General features: G+C 39.7%; 1 protein-coding gene across 2 annotated transcripts in view; it reads right to left on the minus strand.

Annotated features, from left to right (window-relative positions):
• Positions 1-22,934, minus strand: part of MMP17 (matrix metallopeptidase 17) — a 111,362-nt gene that overhangs the window by 25,350 nt on the left and 63,078 nt on the right. For both annotated transcript variants that reach the window (XM_075217289.1, XM_075217296.1), the window contains exon 2: positions 7,838-7,970. In XM_075217289.1, coding sequence (XP_075073390.1) covers positions 7,838-7,970 — 133 coding nt within the window. The remainder of the gene's footprint in view (positions 1-7,837; positions 7,971-22,934) is intronic.

Here is a 22,934-nt window from a genome sequence, read left to right on the forward strand (position 1 = left end):
GATTAGAAATTTGATACAATATTGACCACACCCTTTGTTCATTAAAACTACAAGCAAGTCTGACAAAACCATGCCCATTTCAGAAGAGATCATACCCCGTTCAGCCACGGTAAAGCACAACTGTCCTGGGAAAAATTCTGGCAAGTACGCAAAAATATACATTATAAGAGACATTGATGGTGACTACTTACAGTCAGCTAGGACTGGAACGGTCATTTATGAACCACAAAAGTGTGCAGCTACTTGTCAGTCTAGTGCATTTAAATGGACACTCCCACTATCTTTGTAAAATCAATCTAGATCTTCAATTGTGAACAGGAAGATAAACCTGAAAATCGTCATGATGGAAAAATTACAAACTGCACATCAAAGTCCTGTCTTCTTGTACTGTCAGACTACCCCTCCTCAGTTTATCCTCATTTATGTCTTAACGCATTTATAAGGATCATGGTATAAAGGGACTGTCTTTATTACACGTGTTACTCTTGTGTGTTTGAAGAATAGAAATGCATTTTTGTGCAGTAATGAAATAAGAAAAAGGTCTTCCAAAGAGCAGTTGTTGCACTCTTGTCATCCTTTCTGTTGACAACCTTTTATTTCATTGAAATTATTCCATCTACTGGCTGCTGCAAACCTTTGTACCCCTGCAGACATTTCTATCTTGACCCACAAATCCATGTGTTCCCCATAAAACTGGTTGCAAAAGCAGGAACATTTGCTCTGAGTGCACTTCTGTAGCTTGTAAAGGAACCTTTGAGACTATACCATTGAGGGAAATGCTACCTGCTCCCAGTCACCAGACAGTGAGTTACATCACACTGTCAGATACAAGCTGGCTGTTTCGAACAGGCTGCAGAGCGAGCTGAGGAGCTCACGAGATTACCTAAAGAGCTTCCCTGCTCACTTTGTAGGAAATATCCACCCTGGTGGATGTCACAGCATAGGTAAGTAGAGTGGGCTGTGGCTGTCATAATATGTCTGGGGGGAATGCTATAATGTGTCTGGGGGAGGGTGCCAGAATGTGTCTGGGAGGAGGGTGTAACAATGTGCCTGGGGGAATGTCATAATGTATTTGGGAGGGGGTATCCTGGAGTTTTTTTATGTTTTTTCGATCCTGAAAATACCAACACCGAGGAGACCTACTAATAAAAACCGAATTTAGTAAAAACCGATTTAAATATAAATAGACTTACCTGAAAACCCTCCGCTGCACAGCTCTGATGGCACCAGCATGCTGACCGCAACTTATACCGAATGAAGAGCTCTTCGGCACTACACTTCAACGTCATCGCGACTTTTATTAATGTTAATTGAAAGCGCCAATGTCGGGCTAAGTGTTTAAACACTTAACCTGCGGGGTCCCGACATTGCTGCTTTAAATTAACATTAATAGAAGTCATGATGTGCAGCAGCGGTTTTCAGGTCTATTTATATTGAAAGCGTTTTTTCCTAAATTTGGTTTTTATTTGTAGGTGTTCTCAGTGTCAGCATTGTATTACCACCGGTATCCTGATGTGTCTGGGGGTGTGTGCCATAAAGTGTCTGGGGAGAGGATGTCATGATGTGGGGGAGGGTTTGTCATTATGTGGGGGAGGGGGTGTCATGATGTGCTGGGGGTGACATAGTGTGTCAGGGGGGATATTGTGATGCGTCTGGGCAGGTGTCATGATGTGTCTGAGGGGGTTGTGTGTGTGTGTGCGTGTGTGTGTGTGTGTGATGTATCTGGGGGGGTTGTGTGTGTGTGATGTGGCTGGGGGGGTTGTGTGTGTGTGTGTGTGTGTGTGTGTGATGTGGCTGGGGGGGTTGTGTGTGTGTGTGTGTGTTGTGGCTGGGGGGTTGTGATGTGACTGTGGGGGTTGTCATGTGTCAATGGGGTTGTGAAGTGGCTGAGGGGGGCTTGTGATGTGGCTGGTGTTTAGTGTGTTGTGGCGTGATGTGGCTGGGGTTTGATGCTATGTGGCAGGGCAGTGATGTGATGTGGCTGGTGGTTGGTGTTATGTGGCTGGGCAGTGGCGTGATGTGGCTGGTGGTTGGTGCTATGTGGCTGGGCAGTGGTGTGATGTGGCTGGGGGTTGGTGTTATGTGGCTGGGCAGTGGTGTGATGTGGCTAGTGGTTGGTGTTATGTGGCTGGGCAGTGGTGTGATGTGGCTGGGGGTTGGTGTTATGTGGCTGGGCAGTGGTGTGATGTGGCTAGTGGTTGGTGTTATGTGGCTGGGCAGTGATGTGATGTGGCTGGTGGTTGGTGTTATGTGGCTGGGCAGTGGCGTGATGTGGCTGGTGGTTGGTGCTATGTGGCTGGGCAGTGGTGTGATGTGGCTGGTGGTTGGTGTTATGTGGCTGGGCAGTGGTGTGATGTGGCTGGGGGTTGGTGTTATGTGGCTGGGCAGTGGTGTGATGTGGCTAGTGGATGGTGTTATGAGGCTGGGCAGTGGTGTGATGTGGCTGGGGGTTGATGTTATGTGGCTGGGCAGTGGTGTGATGTGGCTAGTGGTTGGTGTTATGTGGCTGGGCAGTGGTGTGATGTGGCTGGGGGTTGGTGTTATGTGGCTGGGCAGTGGTGTGATGTGGCTGGGGGTTGGTGTGATGTGGCTAGTGGTAGTGGTGTGATGTGGCTGGGGGTTGGTGTTATGTGGCTGGGCAGTGGTGTGATGAGGCTGGGGGTTGGTGTTATGTGGCTGGGCAGTGGTGTGATGAGGCTGGGGGTTGGTGTTATGTGGCTGGGCAGTGGTGTGATGTGGCTGGTGGTTGGTGTTATGTGGCTGGGCAGTGGCTTGATGTGGCTAGTGGTTGGTGTTATGTGGCTGGGCAGTGGTGTGATGTGGCTGGGGGTTGGTGTGATGTGGCTAGTGGTAGTGGTGTGATGTGGCTGGGGGTTGGTGTTATGTGGCTGGGCAGTGGTGTGATGAGGCTGGGGGTTGGTGTTATGTGGCTGGGCAGTGGTGTGATGTGGCTGGTGGTTGGTGTTATGTGGCTGGGCAGTGGCTTGATGTGGCTAGTGGTTGGTGTTATGTGGCTGGGCAGTGGTGTGATGTGGCTGGGGGTTGGTGTTATGTGACTGGGCAGTGGTGTGATGTGACTGGGGGTTGGTGTTATGTGGCTGGGCAGTGGTGTGATGTGGCTGGGGATTGGCATAATATTGCTGGTGTTTGGTGTGATGTGGTATAATGTGACTGGTGTTTGGTGTGATGTAGGTGAGGAGGGCATGATGTAGCTAGAAGTGGTGTATTAAAAGTAATGTTTTATTATAATGTATGTATTATATACTGTGCGATTTGTGTTATGTACTGTGTTCACTTATTGCTCGGTTTTCCATATTTCATGTACATATACATTTTCCAAACAGGTCCCAACATTCCAGGATCCAGGCAAGAATTCAGTGACAAGTTGTGAAAGCTGCAATAACAGGTAGGTGAGAGCAACATAGTTTTAATGCATAATATGTCACGTTTAAAGCGGCACAGCCATGCCCCATGGTGACCATGCCCCAAAACAATGACCACACTGCAAAGCAGCTGCACACCCCCCTTTACCTTCTCTTCTATGGAGGGTAGGGGGGCCAAAAAGTTTCTGTACCGAGGCCCCAAATTCCTCTTGGCAGCCCTGATCACATCCCCCACACTAGTTCCTTTATTCTGTTTACCCATGGAAGGGGCTCCAAAAAGTTGCAAGGGCCCAAATTCATCATCATCATCATCATCTATTTATTTATATAGCGCCTCTAATTCCGCAGCACTGGCACTACAATTTGACAGGAGGCAGATTGCATGTACAGTATGCAATGGCTCTGTATACAACTGTTCTAAGATTAACACGATTATATAAAAAAGGGCGGGTGAGTATGCAGAGGTTGCAGATTCCTATTGATGGATGTGGTCACACTTGTCTGTGCTGCTCACATACTCAGCCTTTGAAAGCGCAAGGGTTCTCTCAAGAACACACCACCCAGGACATGAGCTCTTTCATGACGGCCCTGACTGGCAGTTTATAATCTCTTTTAGTTTTCTTTTATGTTTTTTTGAAAAAAAAAATATATGTATCTATACTTCTACCAGTGGTGGGTAGGTGGGAGTGTTGTGTCACATACAGCTATCAGCATATGAGGCTTAGGAGAGCAAAGCATTTAAATTCCAGCCTGGTTTTAGAAGTCCTAGCTTGTGGATATCTCTAATTTTCTTTCTCTTACTATTTGTTAACAGTAATATACTTAATTTGTGCACACAATAATTACAATGTAGTGCACAGAAACACTCTATGTTCCACCCGAAAATGATTAAGTACCAATGTTATAGACTGCAAACATGATTTATACCTTTACATTTTGTCTGGGACACTGTCCCACCACTAGCACTGCAGCATCTGATGGCTCCAGCCAAATAAAATAAATAAATAATGGAAATAATTAGCCCATGGGTGAAACCTTTATAGTGTATAAATAATACATTGCTACTATACTTATGTCATGGTTAAAAGCTAACTCCACTTTTCAAAGGCTTTGTTGCATTAAATCCACTTGGTAATGTAAGGTAAATTTGCAAATAGGTTTTGTTTCTTTTGTGGTTCTTTCCTCCTGCTGGGACTCCTCTCTAGTGTCTTTAGTGTAGGTATCTTAGGATTGGGGGAGATTTCCCCCATCACATTCAAAAAGTGTCCCTTTATAAGCACCAGTAAGCTCCGATGTTAATCTTACGTAGAAGCACTGGGGTGTCCTTAAAGAGCCATCTTCTATTCTCCTTTACACAATTGAACTAGGCTCCCAGTCACAGTTATTCCTTAAGTTACCACTTAAAACAAGCAAAAATTTTAAACTTTTTATTTTTAGTGAAGTGTGGTTGGGGGGATGGGGGGTTCTGCTTGTTGCATGTTGTGATTTCATTTTTATTGTTTTTAATGATGTTGTAGAAGGAAAGTCCTGCCCTACAAGCCTGTCCCATCCTGGAGGTGCTGCCCATGACCCAGTAGTGTGCACTCAACAGTATTTTCTGATTGCAAGCAAGCAAATTGGAAACATATGGGGGAAAGTACAAGTACAATAAAAATTGGGACAGGCAAAACAAGTTTGTAGGATTGGGTTAGGCCTGAGAGTAAAGCTAAACGTATGTATTATAAAGCAATGATTTGCACCCATTATGCATACTTCCCCCAGCCCATAACCACAGACAAGCACAAGAACGACTCTAAACATCTGTCACTGTCCCCAGTGCTTTCTACACATCACTGTTTTATATGAAACAATGCTTGAAATTCCAAGGCATACCTCAGTGGCATATGGAGACATTTCTGGGCTCCGTAGTAAAAGTGTCATGGCTCCTTTATCCAATCTTATAAAGTCATACCCACCACAATCTTATACCAAATAATCACTGGAACAAATAAGGGGCGCCCACTCTAATACCTACGGAGCTGATTTTCAATATGTATATCACAAAAATATATGTAGTACATACCCAATTACTTGATTAATAGCACAACAGTTAAGAAAAAACATCCTTTGTATATCTTAATTGAATTTTATCCGTCCAGAGTCTCCTTAACTATTATCTTATCCCCCTATGCAGTGTACTTACAAGAGTTGAATGTTAAGAAGGCATTTTAATGAAGGTTCACTTTCATTCCACAACTATTTCGCTGTTTTCCTGATACCATACAACTTGGATGATTCACTCTTTGTTCTCTGTGGTTCTGTGAATTAGCTCTACCAGATTTTTTTTCCCCTCTGGATATCTTTGCAGATTTACCTCAGAAAGAAAGGAAAAGAACAAACACTGCTGTCCTAGAGAATTAATAAACACCTCAGACAGGTTGAAACGAGATGGTGGATCATAGCGATTTATAAAGTGAGACTTTTACCTAATCTTTATGATTGTGTCACACCAGCGACAGTTGCAGGCAAATGCATTCTGGGACTTACATCTTTATTTTGTCTATGACTTATACGCTGAATATTAAGCTGCATATGGTAGAGGTGAGTGTCACATTTCAAGGGGATAATATGATACATTCTGTTATGTGCTGTATTTAGCAATTATGGGTGCTTTTTTGTTACTGTGTTTTTAAATTATTTCATAAAAGTTAATACACTAGGACAGTCACGTTTGTCCTTTTCCTTTGTTTCTGAGGTAAATTTGGAGGATTGTACTATATGTGTTTCTTATAGCTATATAAGATGGTTTTGTGATATACATCTCTGGTTTAATAGAGACCTTGAAATTCTGCTCCTTAGTTATTAGAGTGGGAGCGCCTTATTTTTTCCAGAGATTATTTGGTTAAATCTTTATTTTGAGTGAATGGATGACAAGTCTAGCAGTGGTAGATATGCTCCTGCAGGTGTAGTATCGCTCCCATCGGGATGTGGCTATGCCCAGCAAGATCGGAACTTGAACAGTTTGGCATCACAGTGTCTCCTGGTGCTGGAATACAGGGGCTCCTTTAGTCTCTCCACTATCTCTAAAGACTCTCAAAATAGGGGTATTTTAAAGAAAAATCCCATTTCTATTCTAATCGACACAGACAGCAACACTTCTAAGTCTGAGAAGACTACAAGTGAGCGAGGATTATAGTCAGGATCACACACAGAGATGCAGGATGTTCATGACATCCCTACATCATATGCCCAGGGGGCACCGGGTTTATGGCTCTCCTCTCTTCATTGTCACATAACATGTCACCTGTGAGCACTGTCACATTCCAGCTCCACCCCTCTCTCCTCCCTCTTCTTGTTTGACTCTCGTCCCCCACCCCCCCTCCCTCTCCAATTTTGGAGGCAATATGAGCTGGTGTTGGAAGGCCTTGTCCCTGAATAGATCCATCATTCTAACTGGAAAGCAGGCGAGTGTATTTTTGGGGAGCTGATGGGTGATTCTTAATGTTTTGTTTGTATTAAAATGGGGACTTGTGGGGATATTAATATTTTTTTGGGTATTAATATTATGTTGTACAGGTAGAGGATATTAATGTAATGTGGGGCTGGGGAGGGCTATTAATACAATGTGGGGGCTAAGAAAATTATACTGGGGCTCATTGGGGGAAGTTTCAATGCTATTAACTTGATATTGGGGCTTGCTGGGGGGAATGGGCATATTTATTACATGAGAATGCTATTATTTTAACGTCAGGTTGATTTGGGGGAGGGAGGCCTAGATTGCTCAGCTTTCCAGGGGGTAAATAATACCTATCTCTTTTTTAAACAGGGGCCAAAAATACCAGAACTCAGCAGTAACTGAACTTCAGTTACTGCTGGCATCTCACCTATAGAAAGCAGAGTGTTGTATCTGGCGATTTTGTATTCAAACTTGGGAGAGTTTGCAAAATCGCAGCTTTATACATTTGGCGAATTGTATAGCTAGAGTGGGGAAAAAAATCGGGATATGTAGGGATATGTAGTGATTTTGAGAATGGCGATATTGAACGAGATACTTCCCTAGGGATTTTACATCAAATCGCTGGTTAATAAATCAGCGATTTAAAACTCACCAGAGAAAATAGCTGGGAATGCAAAATCGCAGCTTGATACATTTACCCCCTGCTCTTTTGTGGCCTTTGAATTGAGACCTGATAAACCCTTATCCCTTGGTTGATGATCAGTACACTATTAATAAATATATCTATTAAGCAACCGCAGTTTCAGGATAGACATTTTCTTTATGATTTTCCTTCTGTCGCCCCCTTCAAAGACATGCTTGTGCACTAAGATTACAGACCTGGATATAGATATAGCATACATTTAATGCAAACAAGTATATTAACATAAAAAACAGTCTATGTTCAGAAAGGTTTTACAGTGCTTTTTATGTTATTTATACATATCACTCTATGGACTGATGGTCTGGAGTAACTCACCTAAGATCCCAGTAGCTTTCAGCCCTCCAAACTCTTGCATTGCCTTAATTGCTTTGGACAGCTCCTCTTGTGTCTGCAACTGTCCTGTGACAGGATCAGGTGGTGGCAAATAGCCAAATCTGGTCAACCAATCCTAACAGAAAAGGTACAAGTAACAAAAGGACATTATTCAATGGAAAACATCAACATTAATTACTTCTGAAGCAGTTCATGGATTTTTAAGCAATTCACTTTTCATAGCTGTGTACAAGTGAAATAAAATGGAATAACATTTTGAAAGACAAGTACTATATAAAGGGTGAAGCTTTCGGCTTCCAAAATTTCCCAATGTCCCCCTTGGCTTGCTGAATTAAACCATGCATTGGAAACTGTTCTATACACCGCTCATTAATCCCTGTGAGATGTTTGTCCTTTGAAAGGTAAAATAAACTGTTTTTAAATATACAATGTTCTTAAATGTACAGTAAATAGAGAAGTATATTTTATTCTGGATGAACAACGTAACTTTTAGATTATATAGATGTATTGAAATGATAGGGAGCTGCAACACTACTTTGCTCTCATGCAGAGTTGCCAACATTCCCTAATTTACAGAAAGGTCCCAGGGTCTATTGCTTCTTTCCTGGATTTTTTGTCCCTGGGAATGCGCCTATATTTCAGTATTGGTCAATTGCACAATAAAACTCCCCCCTTTTCTGCATGTTAGGAACAATTTTCATAAACCAGTCAAATTTTCTGGGCTTTAAAAGTTAATGTTAATGGTAAAGTCAATGATTGGGAATGTCACAAAGTCCACTGAGACAGTATGGAGAGTGAGGTGCTCAGATGCTCGAACTCAGCAGGAGAGTGTCCCTGGAAACCACTTTAAAAAGTTACCACCTATGCTCATATGATGTTAGCCAGTGCAGTTGAGTCCAGGTTTGCAGAAGGATCTAATGAATCCCTACAGTCCCAGCAACATAAAGATTTTTTACTATCACTGTATGCCCAGTAAATGTATCACAAATATACACTATATGGCTGTCACTGGTCAGACATTACTACAAACTGGCTCATCTCATCACCAATTGTTATAACATTCTGAGCAAAAGATATGGTGTAAAAGATTAGTAACCCGCAAGAACTAAGCAATTAACTGGCAGTACAATACAAATTAAAAATAAATGTAATTGTCTTATTGGTTTTGCATCTGCACATGACATTAAATTATCCATGATGGGTTTGACACTGGAGGGGGTAAAATGTGTTGGATACTGGTGTATACAGAGGGCCTTTGCTTTGCATAGGATGCATAGCCAATTTCACTATGCAAAAGCACGTGAATGGTGCACCAAAGCTGATTAGGTCTTTTCCTATACTTTTAATGGGAGGCATGTTGCACCTCTCATTTGCACTCTGCAGAGAAGATCAGTTCTGGATGCACTTAGCTAAGTGTTAAAAAAGAAGCTTCAAACACCAAAGAATGATTAATTTAAGTCATAAATTAATAACTGAGTGTAGTGTTTGACTGAGCAGGAATTTGGCCATTTTTTTCCACCTTCCCATAAAACTTGACACACTTCAAGTTTGTGAAGGTCCCTCCAAAGACCGGAAAATACGGTGCACCTTTAAATGCGCTGCGGGAATCATCGGCCCACCCTTCGAAACCAAGTCACTGTCACTTTTGTGAATATTAAATCACATTGCTTGAAATGCACCCAGATATGTGATTTTTCTGTATAGACTGTGCAAAAGGTCTTTTCAGAATGAAGATTCTACCGATGTCTCTCTGATTAGATTTTCCTGTAAGTATCTTTTGTACTGCCTGTCAAGGCTGAGGGTAAGATAGTCAGGGCATGAGCCTAGAAATAGAGAGAAAGGCTTTGTGACTCTTTGCGTTATAAAAATAACATTTGCTTTTCACTATGCTCTGTTATAAAAACAGGCTCAATTTTGGCAGGACAATCCCAATTGATGGAAATGGAACGGGGCTTAGGGAGAAGTGAGTAGGATATAAATTTGGTTTTGCCTGGTTAAATGTTGGAGATATGCAGGTGATAGATCTAGCTATCAGCTCCATTATTATCTAAACTTCACTTTGAGTAGAGAGCTTCCTACTAATTATCATTTATTATTATAGTGTTAATCTTTTTACTTGTACCATTGGAAAGGCTGCTATGAAATATATTTAACTTTTCACACATTTCCCATTCTGATGTCTAGTAATGTTGATTTGACATAACCTAGCAATTAAGGCATTTAGAGACTTCACATTGTGTCACCTTAGAAGACAAATGTACAGTGTCAGGTCATGATCACAGAAAATAACAGTAATTTAAATGCAGCAAAGTAAAAGGTTTATGATAAAATCCATTGTTTATAATAGACACATTCATGACTTTTAAAGTAGATAGCAATTTATGCCGAACTTGCAACCTGCTTATCAGGTCCTTCCATTATGGTCTGTGAAAATGTTTTGTATATGCTGAAAGCAATTCAGGTTCAATGATAATGGCATTTTTTTCTGAGCAAATATTTTCCAGAAATAGGGGTTAACAGGTAGGAAATATTCAGTATCACACTTGTCCTATTTATACTGAAACGTCACTTAACCTTGCAGTATTAATACCCAATCTACAATAGCTTAGGGGACCTCCGCAACAATTTGTAGGCAGTAATATTGCAGCTTTATTAAATAATAAGATCACAATTAAAAGCATTCTAAAAACATCAAACTCAACCTAATTGTTAATATAGTCGACCTTAGTAATAACATGCTGAAAAGTGTTTTACATTCGATAAATGTGAAGACCATAGACTGTAAGCTTGTGAGCAGGGCCCTCTTACCTCTCTGTATGTATGTATGTATTACCCGGTATTGTTTTATTACTGTTTGTTCCCCATTGTAAAGCGCTAGGGAATCTGCTGGCGTTATATAAATAAATGTTCATGATGATGATGACTAGTTTAAATTAGTTTTGAAATCTTGGTCTGGGAGCTGTAATGGGAAGCTTGTCAGTGTGTGGCACTGTTCTTAATATAATGAGAGAAAAGGAAATGTATGTAAATGGAAATTCTTTGCTCTGATTTTTGTAAAAGTTATGAAATACAAAGAGACAAAAAGTAAAAAGCAAGCTGACACTGGACATATGTTGTTTTTAAAGTCACATAAACACTTTCTTGCATGGTTTATGGTAGTAAAAATGTATCTTGAATGTGTTTAGTTTTGACATTTGTACTTACTAGTATTTTTACTAGTACATACCTGTGGCAAATACAAAAAATAATACAATTAGCCTACTGAGAAATGGTACCGGAATACCTGCAAAAATACGGCTAAAGTGCTAGGCATGGCCTCAGGTTTAGGACCAGGCCCCCATCGTGAAACATAACCACACCCCCCACCGTGACATTGCCACTCCCCTTGTCCTAAGTCGGATACAAAAATGTTGGGAGGTATGGTTAAACATCCACACATAAACACTTGTAAAAAATGCCAGTGTGTATGCGTCCTAACAGAGCTGTTTATGTATTAATTAAAGTCAGTGAATGAGGATGTGGAATAGACTTTCACAGATATATGGCAGTAGTCGGCAGCATGCAGTCCGCAACTTTTTGGTTCACCTTTTCATTAAACAGAGCTGTTATGTTATTTAAGAATGGGTAATGGGTATGTATGGCTCCGTCACTCTAGAAATATGTATTTAAGTATGAATGTGATGCAAGTGAAACGTCTAGGGATGAAGTGAGAAGCCAACTAGTACTGTTACCTTTGGAGGTTCCCAAGCACAAGCATAAACAAAGGATATTGAATATATTTGTCATCCCTACTTCAATGACAATACAGCAATATGACATATATTGTGTGTACATAGAGTCAAGGGGTAAATATAAAATGTAGTAAAAGGCATTACAGGAGGAGCAGGAGTGGGGAATATGAAGTAGATGGGGATGTGACTGGGAATAAAATAAGGAATAAACAAGAGAAGTGAACAGCATGTAGAAGAAAGGGAAGGAGGACTACCAGGTCATAGTAATAAGAATGAACATACTGTGAACATTAGGTACAAGAGAACATTGAAACAGAAACTTGGATGATACGAGGAAATGAACAGCAGGAGGAGTGCGTTGAAATGACAGGTATGAGTTTAGGCCACAAAGAGAGAAAAAAAAACTGCAGAGGGATATGTGAGATAGCTGCACTGTTAATGACTGAATCTCATTAATCCATGTCAGATGCTGATACACCAGAGACACTGCAGATCCATAACCAGCTTGTTGAAGCTACTTGGTTACTGATAACAGAGTGGAGAAGATTGAAGTTAAACTGCAAATCTCCATTATATTTTTAGTACAGTTGACATGGAAGATACTGCAGTCCCCTGAGGTTCTTTGATTCTGCTCTTTCTATAATAAATTCAGCAGAAATTTGTATTACAGAAAGCTTTTGAATAAGCTTTCATCTCACATAAAATATCTTATTAGCTATTTCATTTGTGTCTGTCCTTCTACTGACTGTACTACAGCTTCTTCACATCAAAAATATTTATTTTCAGTTATATCTGCCATTACTATTTATTTGCTTAATAGTAACAACAACAAAAACAACAACAACAACAACAACAACAACAACAACAACAACAATAATATTATGTTAAATGAGGAAATCATTTTAATAAACCAAATCACATACAAGAGAATATTACAGTGCTTACACTGCCAAAATGAAATATGTCAACCCTGGAGTGTACTGACGATACGATTCATGATAGGGTACAGCAGAATGTGTAATATAGGGAGAATAAAGATGTGGAAGCCATATTTTAAAATCAAATGCATTGCACATCTAGTTTATAACAAACATTATTATTCCAACACACTAGAGAATGAGCAATGTGTAATCCTCACTGCTCCTCTCTGTTGATAGGGACATGCAAATTGCTCCTCATTTACACTGTTTACATACAGAACTACATTTTATTTTAATTGCATAGGAAAAATTGCAGAGCCACAAACATCCTATTTTGATCTCATTAAATCTTATCAGTACATGAGGAGACCAGTGGATCCTGCAGAATATAGCTTGGAGAATACTCACATGCTACATCCACTAAGAATATTGCAGGCTCCTTTTTGGGCACTGTTACCTTAGCTGCTCAGTTGTACAAAACGTGATCCATTACTTGACCAAACATCACATATACTCAGTAATCAACATAGGGATTATGGTTTCACATATACATGTAACTTTAATATATGGGTATGCACCATACAGATATTATATTCCAGAGATCAAGTTCAGTAAGTACATAATCTGTTGTTTCCTAGAGGAGCTATATTGAAGTATATACATAAATGGTGATGATGAAGTGGTGGTATATTTCATGACACAAAAAATAAGATAGAGAGCAGGAACAGCAGGCAGATTAGTGGACCTTGAAAGGGTGGGGCTTACAGGGAAGTGGGTGGGGCTTCACTCAAAAATGGTCATGGTTATCCAAAATGGACATTATTGAGATTGGATTTTATTGGGATTTGTGTGGATTAGAGTTGTGGTTGCACAGATCAGGGATGGGGCCTGTTTGGCTGATGATTTTGCCTGGTTAAATGTTGGGAGGTATACTAAACATGTGGTTAAACGTTTTAATGGGTTATACTCTACAAATATTTGAGTAACATTGAGTCACACAGTGAACAGACTGTTGCCTTTCCAAAAATTTGCCTGGGTCTAGTTGGTCTTTCTGGATCTGACAGCCAGGTAACATGTATATCACAGATGCATGATTGCTAATATAAACAGGAACAAATGCAGGAATTCTGAGAGGGGTATTCCAAATGTAAACAATATAGTATAACATGTATATTTAAATGGAAGCAAACACAGATTTGTTCTAGCTTTAAGCTCATCCTAATTTTATATTACATATGTTTGCATTACGGGTGATTCACTGTATGCCTTTTGCTCCTTTTATTATGGCAATAGAAAGATATAGGGCAAGGGTTGGCAACCTTTTTCTATCATTGTGTGTGTGTGTGTGTGTGTATATATATATATATATATATATATATGCCCCAGTTCAAATTATGATACAGCAGTGCCCCCAGTCTGTATTATACCGCATATTTGCACCTCCAATTAATATCATGCCTCATGATTGTACCTCCACTTCATATGCCACATAGTTGTGCCCCCAATTCATATTATGCCACTAACATGTGCCCAAATTCATAGTTTGTCCCACAGTGCATAGTATGCCACATAGCTGTGCCCCGAATACAATGAATGCCACATAGTTGTGCCCCCAAAACATTGAATGCCACATAGTTGTGCCCCCAATATATGTTGTGCCTGATACTTACCTCTGAAGTCAGCCTACACGTTTTACTGTTCCACAGCAAATCCTGAGAGCTGCTTCACTAAAGCAGCCGATGATGGCCACAGCAGCTCCATTTTGGCCATCTTCAGCTGCTTTAGTGAGGCAGCTGCAAAGCACCAGTGTGCCAGAAAAAAGTGGTCCACGTGCCACATAGGGGGAACTAAAGAAGATGTTGGAGGGATAGCCTTGGAGATATGGGTGTAAATTGTTTTTGTGTTTTAATCAGAAATGGACGAAATTTGTACAAATGCAGTTTTGCAAAGGCTGTTTCACGGAGGTATGGTAATACAATCTTCGAGTTCTGCATTTGCTTCAACATCCCATGGAAAGACATTCCGTACACACTATTGGTAAATATGAATTTCAGTTATTTTTAGAGATGGTCACGGACCCCCGTGTTTTGGTTTTGTTTTTGGTTTTGGATCTGGATTACCTTCGTGTTTTGGTTTTGGTTTTGCAAAAATGCCCTTGCGTGTTTTGGTTTGTAGTTGAATATAAAAAAAGCAGCCTGCATAGACTGTAGAACTAGAAATTCGAATATACAAAGAAATGGACAAAGGCAATTTGGTATCTGTCTGCATCAGATCCCCTCTCCACTAGGAGTAAAATAGAAAACTATTCAGCCGTTATATAATCTAGAATATAAATAGAAATTGAGAAAGGCAATTTGGTATCTGTCTGCATCATAATCATGAACATCCTCATTAGCGCCCTCGTCACCTCCATAAATCTCCCCCTCATCCTCTTCTATTTCCAAAGTGGCATCCTCAATTTGTGTATCACCGGCTACACTCGGGCTGTTGAGGTACACATCAGCAGAACTGCTGAAAGGGCCCTTCTTTACGGGTACACTAACAGAATGCTCACGATTAGACATACCACTGTTGGATGGACTCTCCACAGGGATTGGTGTCATTTGTGAATCAGAGCAAACATTATCCTCTAATGCCTTACTGTTATCTTGCAGCTCGGCTTTGATGCGTAACAGTAGTTGTGGACCAATTGTAGGCTTGGTAACTTTTTGGAATCTGCCACTAATAGCCAAAGGTGAAGGCCTCATTCTCTCTTTGCCACTGCATGTGTAGAATGGAATGTTGGCAATTTTTTTTTTATCTTAACTTTTGTTCAGTAACACTTCTTTTTCGCTTCAACACAATAATTTATTATTTTTTTTTTGTTTTTTGGACTGATTTCGCCTTGCCCAGATGACGTACTGGGAACACTAACATCAGGACTGGTGACAGAACCCGGTTGCTCATTCTGATCATATGTGGACTGCTTTGAATTCATTCTGTGCGCCAAGCACTTGTAGTGCTAAAAATTATTTGGTAAGATACTGCTGACAAATATGACTTTTGACAGCCAGAAATATTTATGCACAATTAGGGAGGACACCCCAAAAGCACTTGGGAGTGCTAAAAATTAGTTGGTAGATACTGCTGACAGATATGACTTTTGACAGTCAGAAGTATTTATGCACAATTAGGGGGGACTAACCCAAAAGCACTGAGGAGTGCTAAAAATTAGTTGGTAGATACTGCTGACAGATATGACTTTTGACAGCCATAAATATTTATGCACAATTATGGCTGACACCCCAAAAGCACTGAGGAGTGCTAACAATTATTTGGTAGATACTGCTGACAGATATGACTTTTGACAGCCAGAAATATTCATGCACAATTAGGGAGGACACCCCAAAAGCACTGGGGAGTGCTAAAAATTAGTTGGTAGATACTGCTGACAGATATGACTTTTGACAGCCAGAAATATTTATGCACAATTAGGGAGGACACCCCAAAAGCACTGGGGAGTGCTAAAAATTAGTTGGTAGATACTGCTGACAGATATGACTGTTGACAGCCAGAAATATTTATGCACAATTATGGGGGACACCCCAAAAGCACTGAGGAGTGCTAAAAATTATTTGGTAGATACTGCTGACAGATATGACTTTTGAGAGCCAGAAATATTTATGCACAATTAGGGAGGACACCCCAAGAGCACTGAGGAGTGCTAACAATTAGTTGGTAGATACTGCTGACATATTGGAATATTGGATTCTCTGTCCCTGCTCTAATCAGCCTGTGACTACACCCTGCTCTCTCCCTCTGTCAAATGGCGATGGATTGCTGTGAAGGCGTGTATTTATAATGTTGAAGTATCGCGAGAACCGAGCCCCGAGATCCGACGACGTCCCAATGACGTTCGGCCTCGATTTGGATTCGGAACGGGCGGGAGAGTACCGAGCTACTCAGCTCGGTACTCGGATACCCAAAGTTCGGGTGGGTTCGGTTCTCGGGGAACCGGACCCGCCCATCTCTAGTTATTTTATAGTGTATGAATTATCTGATGTGGTTCAGGTAAGACTGGAAACACTTAAGAACTAATTCCACCACAAAGCTCACAAAATTTCATGGCAAAATGTGGAAAAAGGTGACTATATTATAGAAGAGTTTCTAACATTTCATCTTTTCTCATGTGAATGAGCAATACACAAAATGCACCAGATATCTGTGTTATACATTACAGCTTCTATAGCTACATAGTGTCTGGTAATTAGAAACAACATGGGGTTAGAAAAAAATATTTGAGACAAGTTCTTTTATCATTGCAAGACTTGCTGGCTCCTAGGATAAGCTGAATGTTAAGGATGATACATCACAATGATTTCCACATTTGCATAGTATGTTTGATTCAAAAGGACAACCAATTGTAAAAATATATCACAGGAACATTGCGTTTGATGGCAGATAAGAATCTAATGACCCGTCTAGGCTGCCTATATTTTCCCAGCTGCTTTGTAGTCTAAAACTCACTAAATCCATGTTCAGATGTTCAGTATAATGTTGTATCCTTTTGTAGCATTTTTTAAAATAACTGTATTAGTCATTACCAAATCTGTAATACATCCTAACTTACCAACCTCTCTCTCACCTTCTCTCTCTCTCTCTCTCTCTGTGTATCTCTCTCTCTCTCTCTGTGTATATCTATCCATCTATCTATCTAACTAGCTATATATATATTTATATATATATATATATATATATATATATATATATATATATATATATATATATTTATTTATATAGTGACAGGAGCAGACGGGCAAGTAGTGAATGGCAGAAGTATACTGTATGTCCCAGGCTTTCTACCTTGTATGCTTTAACACCCCAGGGAGATTGTCTTATATGTGAAGGAATGCGTATTCAGCTTCAGGAAAAAATGGTAAGGGTCCCTGGGGTTATGTATGGAGAGGGAGAGGATGGGCTCCATACATATGGCTCAGCCCTGGTCTTCTGGTCTCCCAGACTAACAGCGGACTAATCAGGAGATGTACCTTCAAGATACTGACAAAAAGTTTGCAAGGCAGTTTCCTCTGTCTCCCACAGTGTGGAGAATAGGTTGGATGCCGCCTGAGAGAAACTGCAAACAGTGAACAGTCAGTCTTGTATTTGGATGTGTGTGGGACACAAGACCTCTCCCTTGAGAGAGGATGTTCTTGTATGCGTAGCTAGTGCAAGGACTTTTTTCCTGTTTGTTTATTTTTATTGCTGGAAAATAAAACTAGCTGTGGCTAGTCCAACCAAAACAATGGACTGGTGTGATATCCTTGGCTGGTCTGTCTGAGGTGCAACCGCCTACCCCAGAAGACGGCAACCCCGGTCTGATTAACTCTCTCTCTCTTTATATATATATATATATATATATATATATATATATATATATATATATATAGACAAACATATAACATTAATGTTGAAGTGGGTATTCGAAGTGCCTTTCCACTGCTGGCTCCTGAATGACAACCAAACAATTTCAATTTGGCTAAGCAGACAAAAATGAGAGCACATCGGACAGTGGAGGGCTAGTGCTCCCCGACTAATCAGAACCCTTCTGCAAGTAACCTAGGTGAGCATGATGCTCCTGGACCATCTTAATGTGACCTGAAGTGGAGGCATTCATTATATCATACCTTCCAGCTGACCTGATTTTGGCTGGACAGCCATGGTTCATGGGCATTGAAAGGGACAGGGCTATCGGGAAAGCTGATGGAGTTTTGCTTAAAAATGGGTGGATCAGAACAGGATTTGGTCAGTTCAGGGTGGACCAATTTTGCTCCGAGTTTGCATGTCTAAATGTTGGGAGGTATGATTATATTGGGAGTGATGTCGGATACTGCATTCCAGCTCTCATACTTATACAGCAATTATCCTTGTATACTGTAAATATACACATATACCCAGGTTCTGTTTGCTGTGACTTATATTTCTATATATGTCCACACACACACACATATATATATATATATATCTATATATATATATATATATATAGATATATATATATATATATATATATATATATAGATATATATATATAGATAGATAGATAGATAGATAGATAGAGATAGAGATCTCTCTCTCTTCTCTCTCTGTGTATATATATATATATATATATATATATATATATATATATACACATACACATCATTGCTATGCACTTCATGTGGAATATACTATACTGTGCAATGTGATAGAATTCTTATAGCCATTATTGGGTAAATAACTGAAGCTTGTAAAATGCATGAATAGCAGGCTGCTGGCATTTTCTCTTAAACCTAGTGAGCTGTGATATTGCCCACCAGCATTTTCCCCACCTATATCATGATTAGTATAGTACTAATGGTAGTTCAGTCTTTGCTACTAATTGCAATGTATTGTTTGTAAAAAAAAAATTGCATATATAATATCAAACATAAAATTGCTATACTAATAACACATAGGGGTATATTTACTAAACTGCAGGTTTCAAAAAAGTGGAGATGTTGCCTATAGCAACCAATCAGATTCTAGCTGTCATTTTGTAGAATTTACTAAATAAATGATAACTAGGATCTGATTGGTTGCTATAGGCAACATCTACAATTATTCAAACCCGCGGTTTAGTAAATATACTCCCTAGACTTGTAATAATAACAATGTCGAAGAGCATTCTAAAATCAGGAAGCTTCCTCCAAACTGAGCTTTACTTCTTCTTTTAGTTCCTGAACTTCGTTAATAACTGCATTTCGTGATGAACTGTGTTCTAGTAAATAATTTTGTATAAGAGCTTTTTTTTTTTCTGTTTATTTGCATCTTTGTCTAATTTATTCCTCTAACCAAAGAAAGTGTTTTGTTTAATGCCTTTCAATTTCTCCTGCTATTGTCTAATTTCACAGTATGGCAATTGCTTACTGTGCAACTCAAAGGAACAAAGTGTTGGACAAATACATGTTCCTTCTTGGGTTCCTTGAGCAGCATTGTTCTGGTGTATATGCCAAATAGTATATATAGGCAAACTTTTAGGCTCTTGCATTCCACTGTTAAGGTTTTTAATTATCCCTGATGCTATGCTTTTATGTTTCATGATTTTAGGCTACAATTGTTTTGCTCCTCCAATGTGGTATTTATACAGTGCGTTTACTGTTTCTGAACAAATAAATTTGCTGCTTTTAGTAGCATTCCAATTGAGGCATGTCTCCAACAGTTTCCATGGTAATCTGGATTGACAAATTCTGTAAAGAATGTTAATTGGTTTAGTAGATCAAGGTTTTGCAGTAAGGGCAAACAAATGTTTTTATACAGTACTGTTGTTGAACCTAAGTTGTCTCCTCCTCTGATTTCTTCATTTAACATACTGTATGTGACAATCTTATTAGATACCTTATATTTGTGAAAATAAGAAAAAGTGGGAGGTAAGATATATGGGTGATCTAATGTGCAGTTAACTCTAACTGCCTTCCGCATGCCACCCACCTTTTCCTACACTCCCCAATCCACCCTCAGTTCATTCTCTCCAGTAGCCAAAGAAAAACTATCTAAACTTATCTCATCATCTCACCCTAAAACCTGCTCCCTTGACTCTATGCCCTCCTAACTTCTCTGCTCCTTCTCTCCCACTGCATGGCTACCTTTTCAACTTGTATTTCTCTACTGGAACATTTCCATCCTCCTTTAAGCTTGCACTCAATTCATGATTCCTAAAGAACACCATTTCTCTCCCCCCCTTTGTCTCCAAATTATTTAAGCAACTTATGTACAACGCCTTTCTCACTTTCTCTCCTCTCACTCCATTCTTCACTCTCCACAATTGGGCTTCCCTTCTCATTCATTACACCAAGACTGCACTTACAAAAGTGATCAATGATCTACTGACCGCAAAGTCTAAGGGTCACTTCTCCATACTCATCCTCCTGGATCTCACTGCTGCTTTCAACACTGTAAACCTTTTCCTACTTACCATTGGCCTTCATGACACAGTTCTGTTTCACTTCCTCCCTATAAAATGGGTCCCACAAAGCTCTGTTCTCAGCCCTCTGCTTTTTTCACAGTACACCTCTTGTGGAACTAATTCACTCATTCGGCCTTCAGTATCACGTCTATGCTGACAACACAAATATACCTCTCCTCCCCTGACCTTTCCCCTTGTGTACTCGTATAACTAACTATCTTTTTGTTGTCTCCACATGGATGTCCCAAAGCTACCTAAAGCTGAATATGTCCAAAACAGAGCTTATCATCTTCACCAGCTCCCCTCAATTCTCCCTCACTTTCAACACCATCATTACCTCAGTATGCCCAGCTGCTGTTGTGTCTTTCTCCCAGTTCTGTAGCCTCAACCTTAGAAATATTGTCAGATTAAATAATTTTCTTACTCAAGATGCCACCAAAATTCTCAATTACTCTCTCATAACCTCTTACCTTGACTAGTGAAACCTCTTTCTATCTGGCACTCTCCAAATCCATATATCCCTGCAAGCTTGATCTTCCACACTTACCACTCCACATTTGCTGAATCACTTTGCAAATCCCTACACTGCCTCCCCGTGTCCTTCAGAATCCAACTGAAATTACCCTTACTTACAAAGTCCTCACCACCAACCCTTCATACATCTCGAATCTTATTTCAAAATGCTTTTCCTCTTGCCCTCTTAGATCTACCTTTGCCCTGGCCTCTCCTCTGGCAACTACCTTTCACTAAGCCTTCAAGAATTCTCCCATGCCTCTGCCTACATATGGTATTCCATACCATGCGACTCCTTTAGCCTTCAAATGCTCTCTGTAAATCTCATGTCTTACTCTACTCCCACCGATACTACCAACACTAATGCACCATCACAACTGTAACAATCTCCACTCGGAGCCACAATCACTCATCTTGTTTCAGTTGTGCACTCTTCCAATTACAATTTAATCACCTTAATGAGCAGGGCCCTCCCTATACTTTGTTTTAATATCTGCATTTATTTTATTTACCTTGAATTACCCTATTTCAAGTGTGTCATGTTTTCCTCACACTCCAATGTTGTAGAGGACTGTGGCATCATACAAATCTACAATAATAATAATAATACCCCAAATTGGTGAAGGGCTGAAAGACAAAGGACGTGTGTGTGTGTGTGTGTGTGTGTGTGTGTGTGTGTGTACTTGCTGAGAGATCCAAAAGTCAAAACAGGATGTTAGGACGATGTTAGGAGAGGGTTGGAAAACATAACTGCAGCATATAAGGACCCATGTTCAGGATGTAGGGAGTGTAGTTTACATGTTTTAGTGCTCTACATAGGTTTAGTTGCCAATGATTTTGATTGGCCCATTCTTGCCTGACTGCTGTATATCAACTAATACAATATTTCTGTTTTTTACTCTTGAGTGGCTCTGAGAGAAAGATCCAATAGTGAATAAATTTGCCCATGATTAATATACATTTCCCTTGCAATATTGATTAGCTGAGGAGGTGGGGTAATTTTTTGAAGGGAAATGTCTTTTAAAAGTTGTTTGTGTTTGTTGAGATATTTGCTTTTAAATAATTATCATTGTTTTTATTGATCTCTTATCCGTTATACAGGAATGTTGGTGTGGAATTACAAATTTTTCAATACTTAGTAAAATTCACTGATCACTAAAGCCAATGGTGGTCTAAAAGAGATTGCCTGTTTAATATAGGCTGGGACAATATGGTTAGAAGGAACCACTTTGATTTTCTTTTCCCTTCAAGTAAGAGGAGGAGTCATGCAAATCACTCATAAACAATGTAACTGGTTCTGATCCTCACTGTAAAATCAGAATTGAGTAGGCTTTAAACACCAATTATATACAATTAACTTACTACTTCTCATCGTTGAGTAAGAGACCAGGAGCTGAAAATTAACGGGGACATAGTCTAAATATTGACTCTGATTGGTCTACCATATAAACAATAGATGGATTTCAACACAAAATAGTAAGAAAATCCCTCTTCTAAAGAAACGTAAATTTTAAATTAATAATTTTCTTTACTGCAAGTCAAATCTTCCAAAGAATGGAGGAGTCTTTTGCCTCTCCCCAAACCTATGTCAATATTTAACATAAAATATATTGTTTATTTACAAGATTTGTTACAGGGGCCCAATGCTGAGGGTTTATTAGCCCTCTTTAATATCCGGCCTTGCTAATGGCATAAACAAATGTTCTGGAGACTAACACTCTACAATGCATCTGCACAATAACTCTACTAAACCATAAGAAAGCCATATATTTATCAACTTACAAAGCCATAGAAAAGGAAATAATGCAGCGTGATCTCTACTCAGGCATGTTCAGTGGCTGAGGGTCTTCTGTATACTGTATGAATCCCTGCTGTGTTCCATTTATTTATTTTACATAATCAAAACATTTGTCTCACAGTTCTTTGTGAAGCTGATTTAAAAAATAATTATCTTT

Source organism: Mixophyes fleayi, chromosome 1 (genome assembly GCF_038048845.1).
Source record: "Mixophyes fleayi isolate aMixFle1 chromosome 1, aMixFle1.hap1, whole genome shotgun sequence".
Classification (NCBI taxonomy): domain Eukaryota; kingdom Metazoa; phylum Chordata; class Amphibia; order Anura; family Limnodynastidae; genus Mixophyes; species Mixophyes fleayi.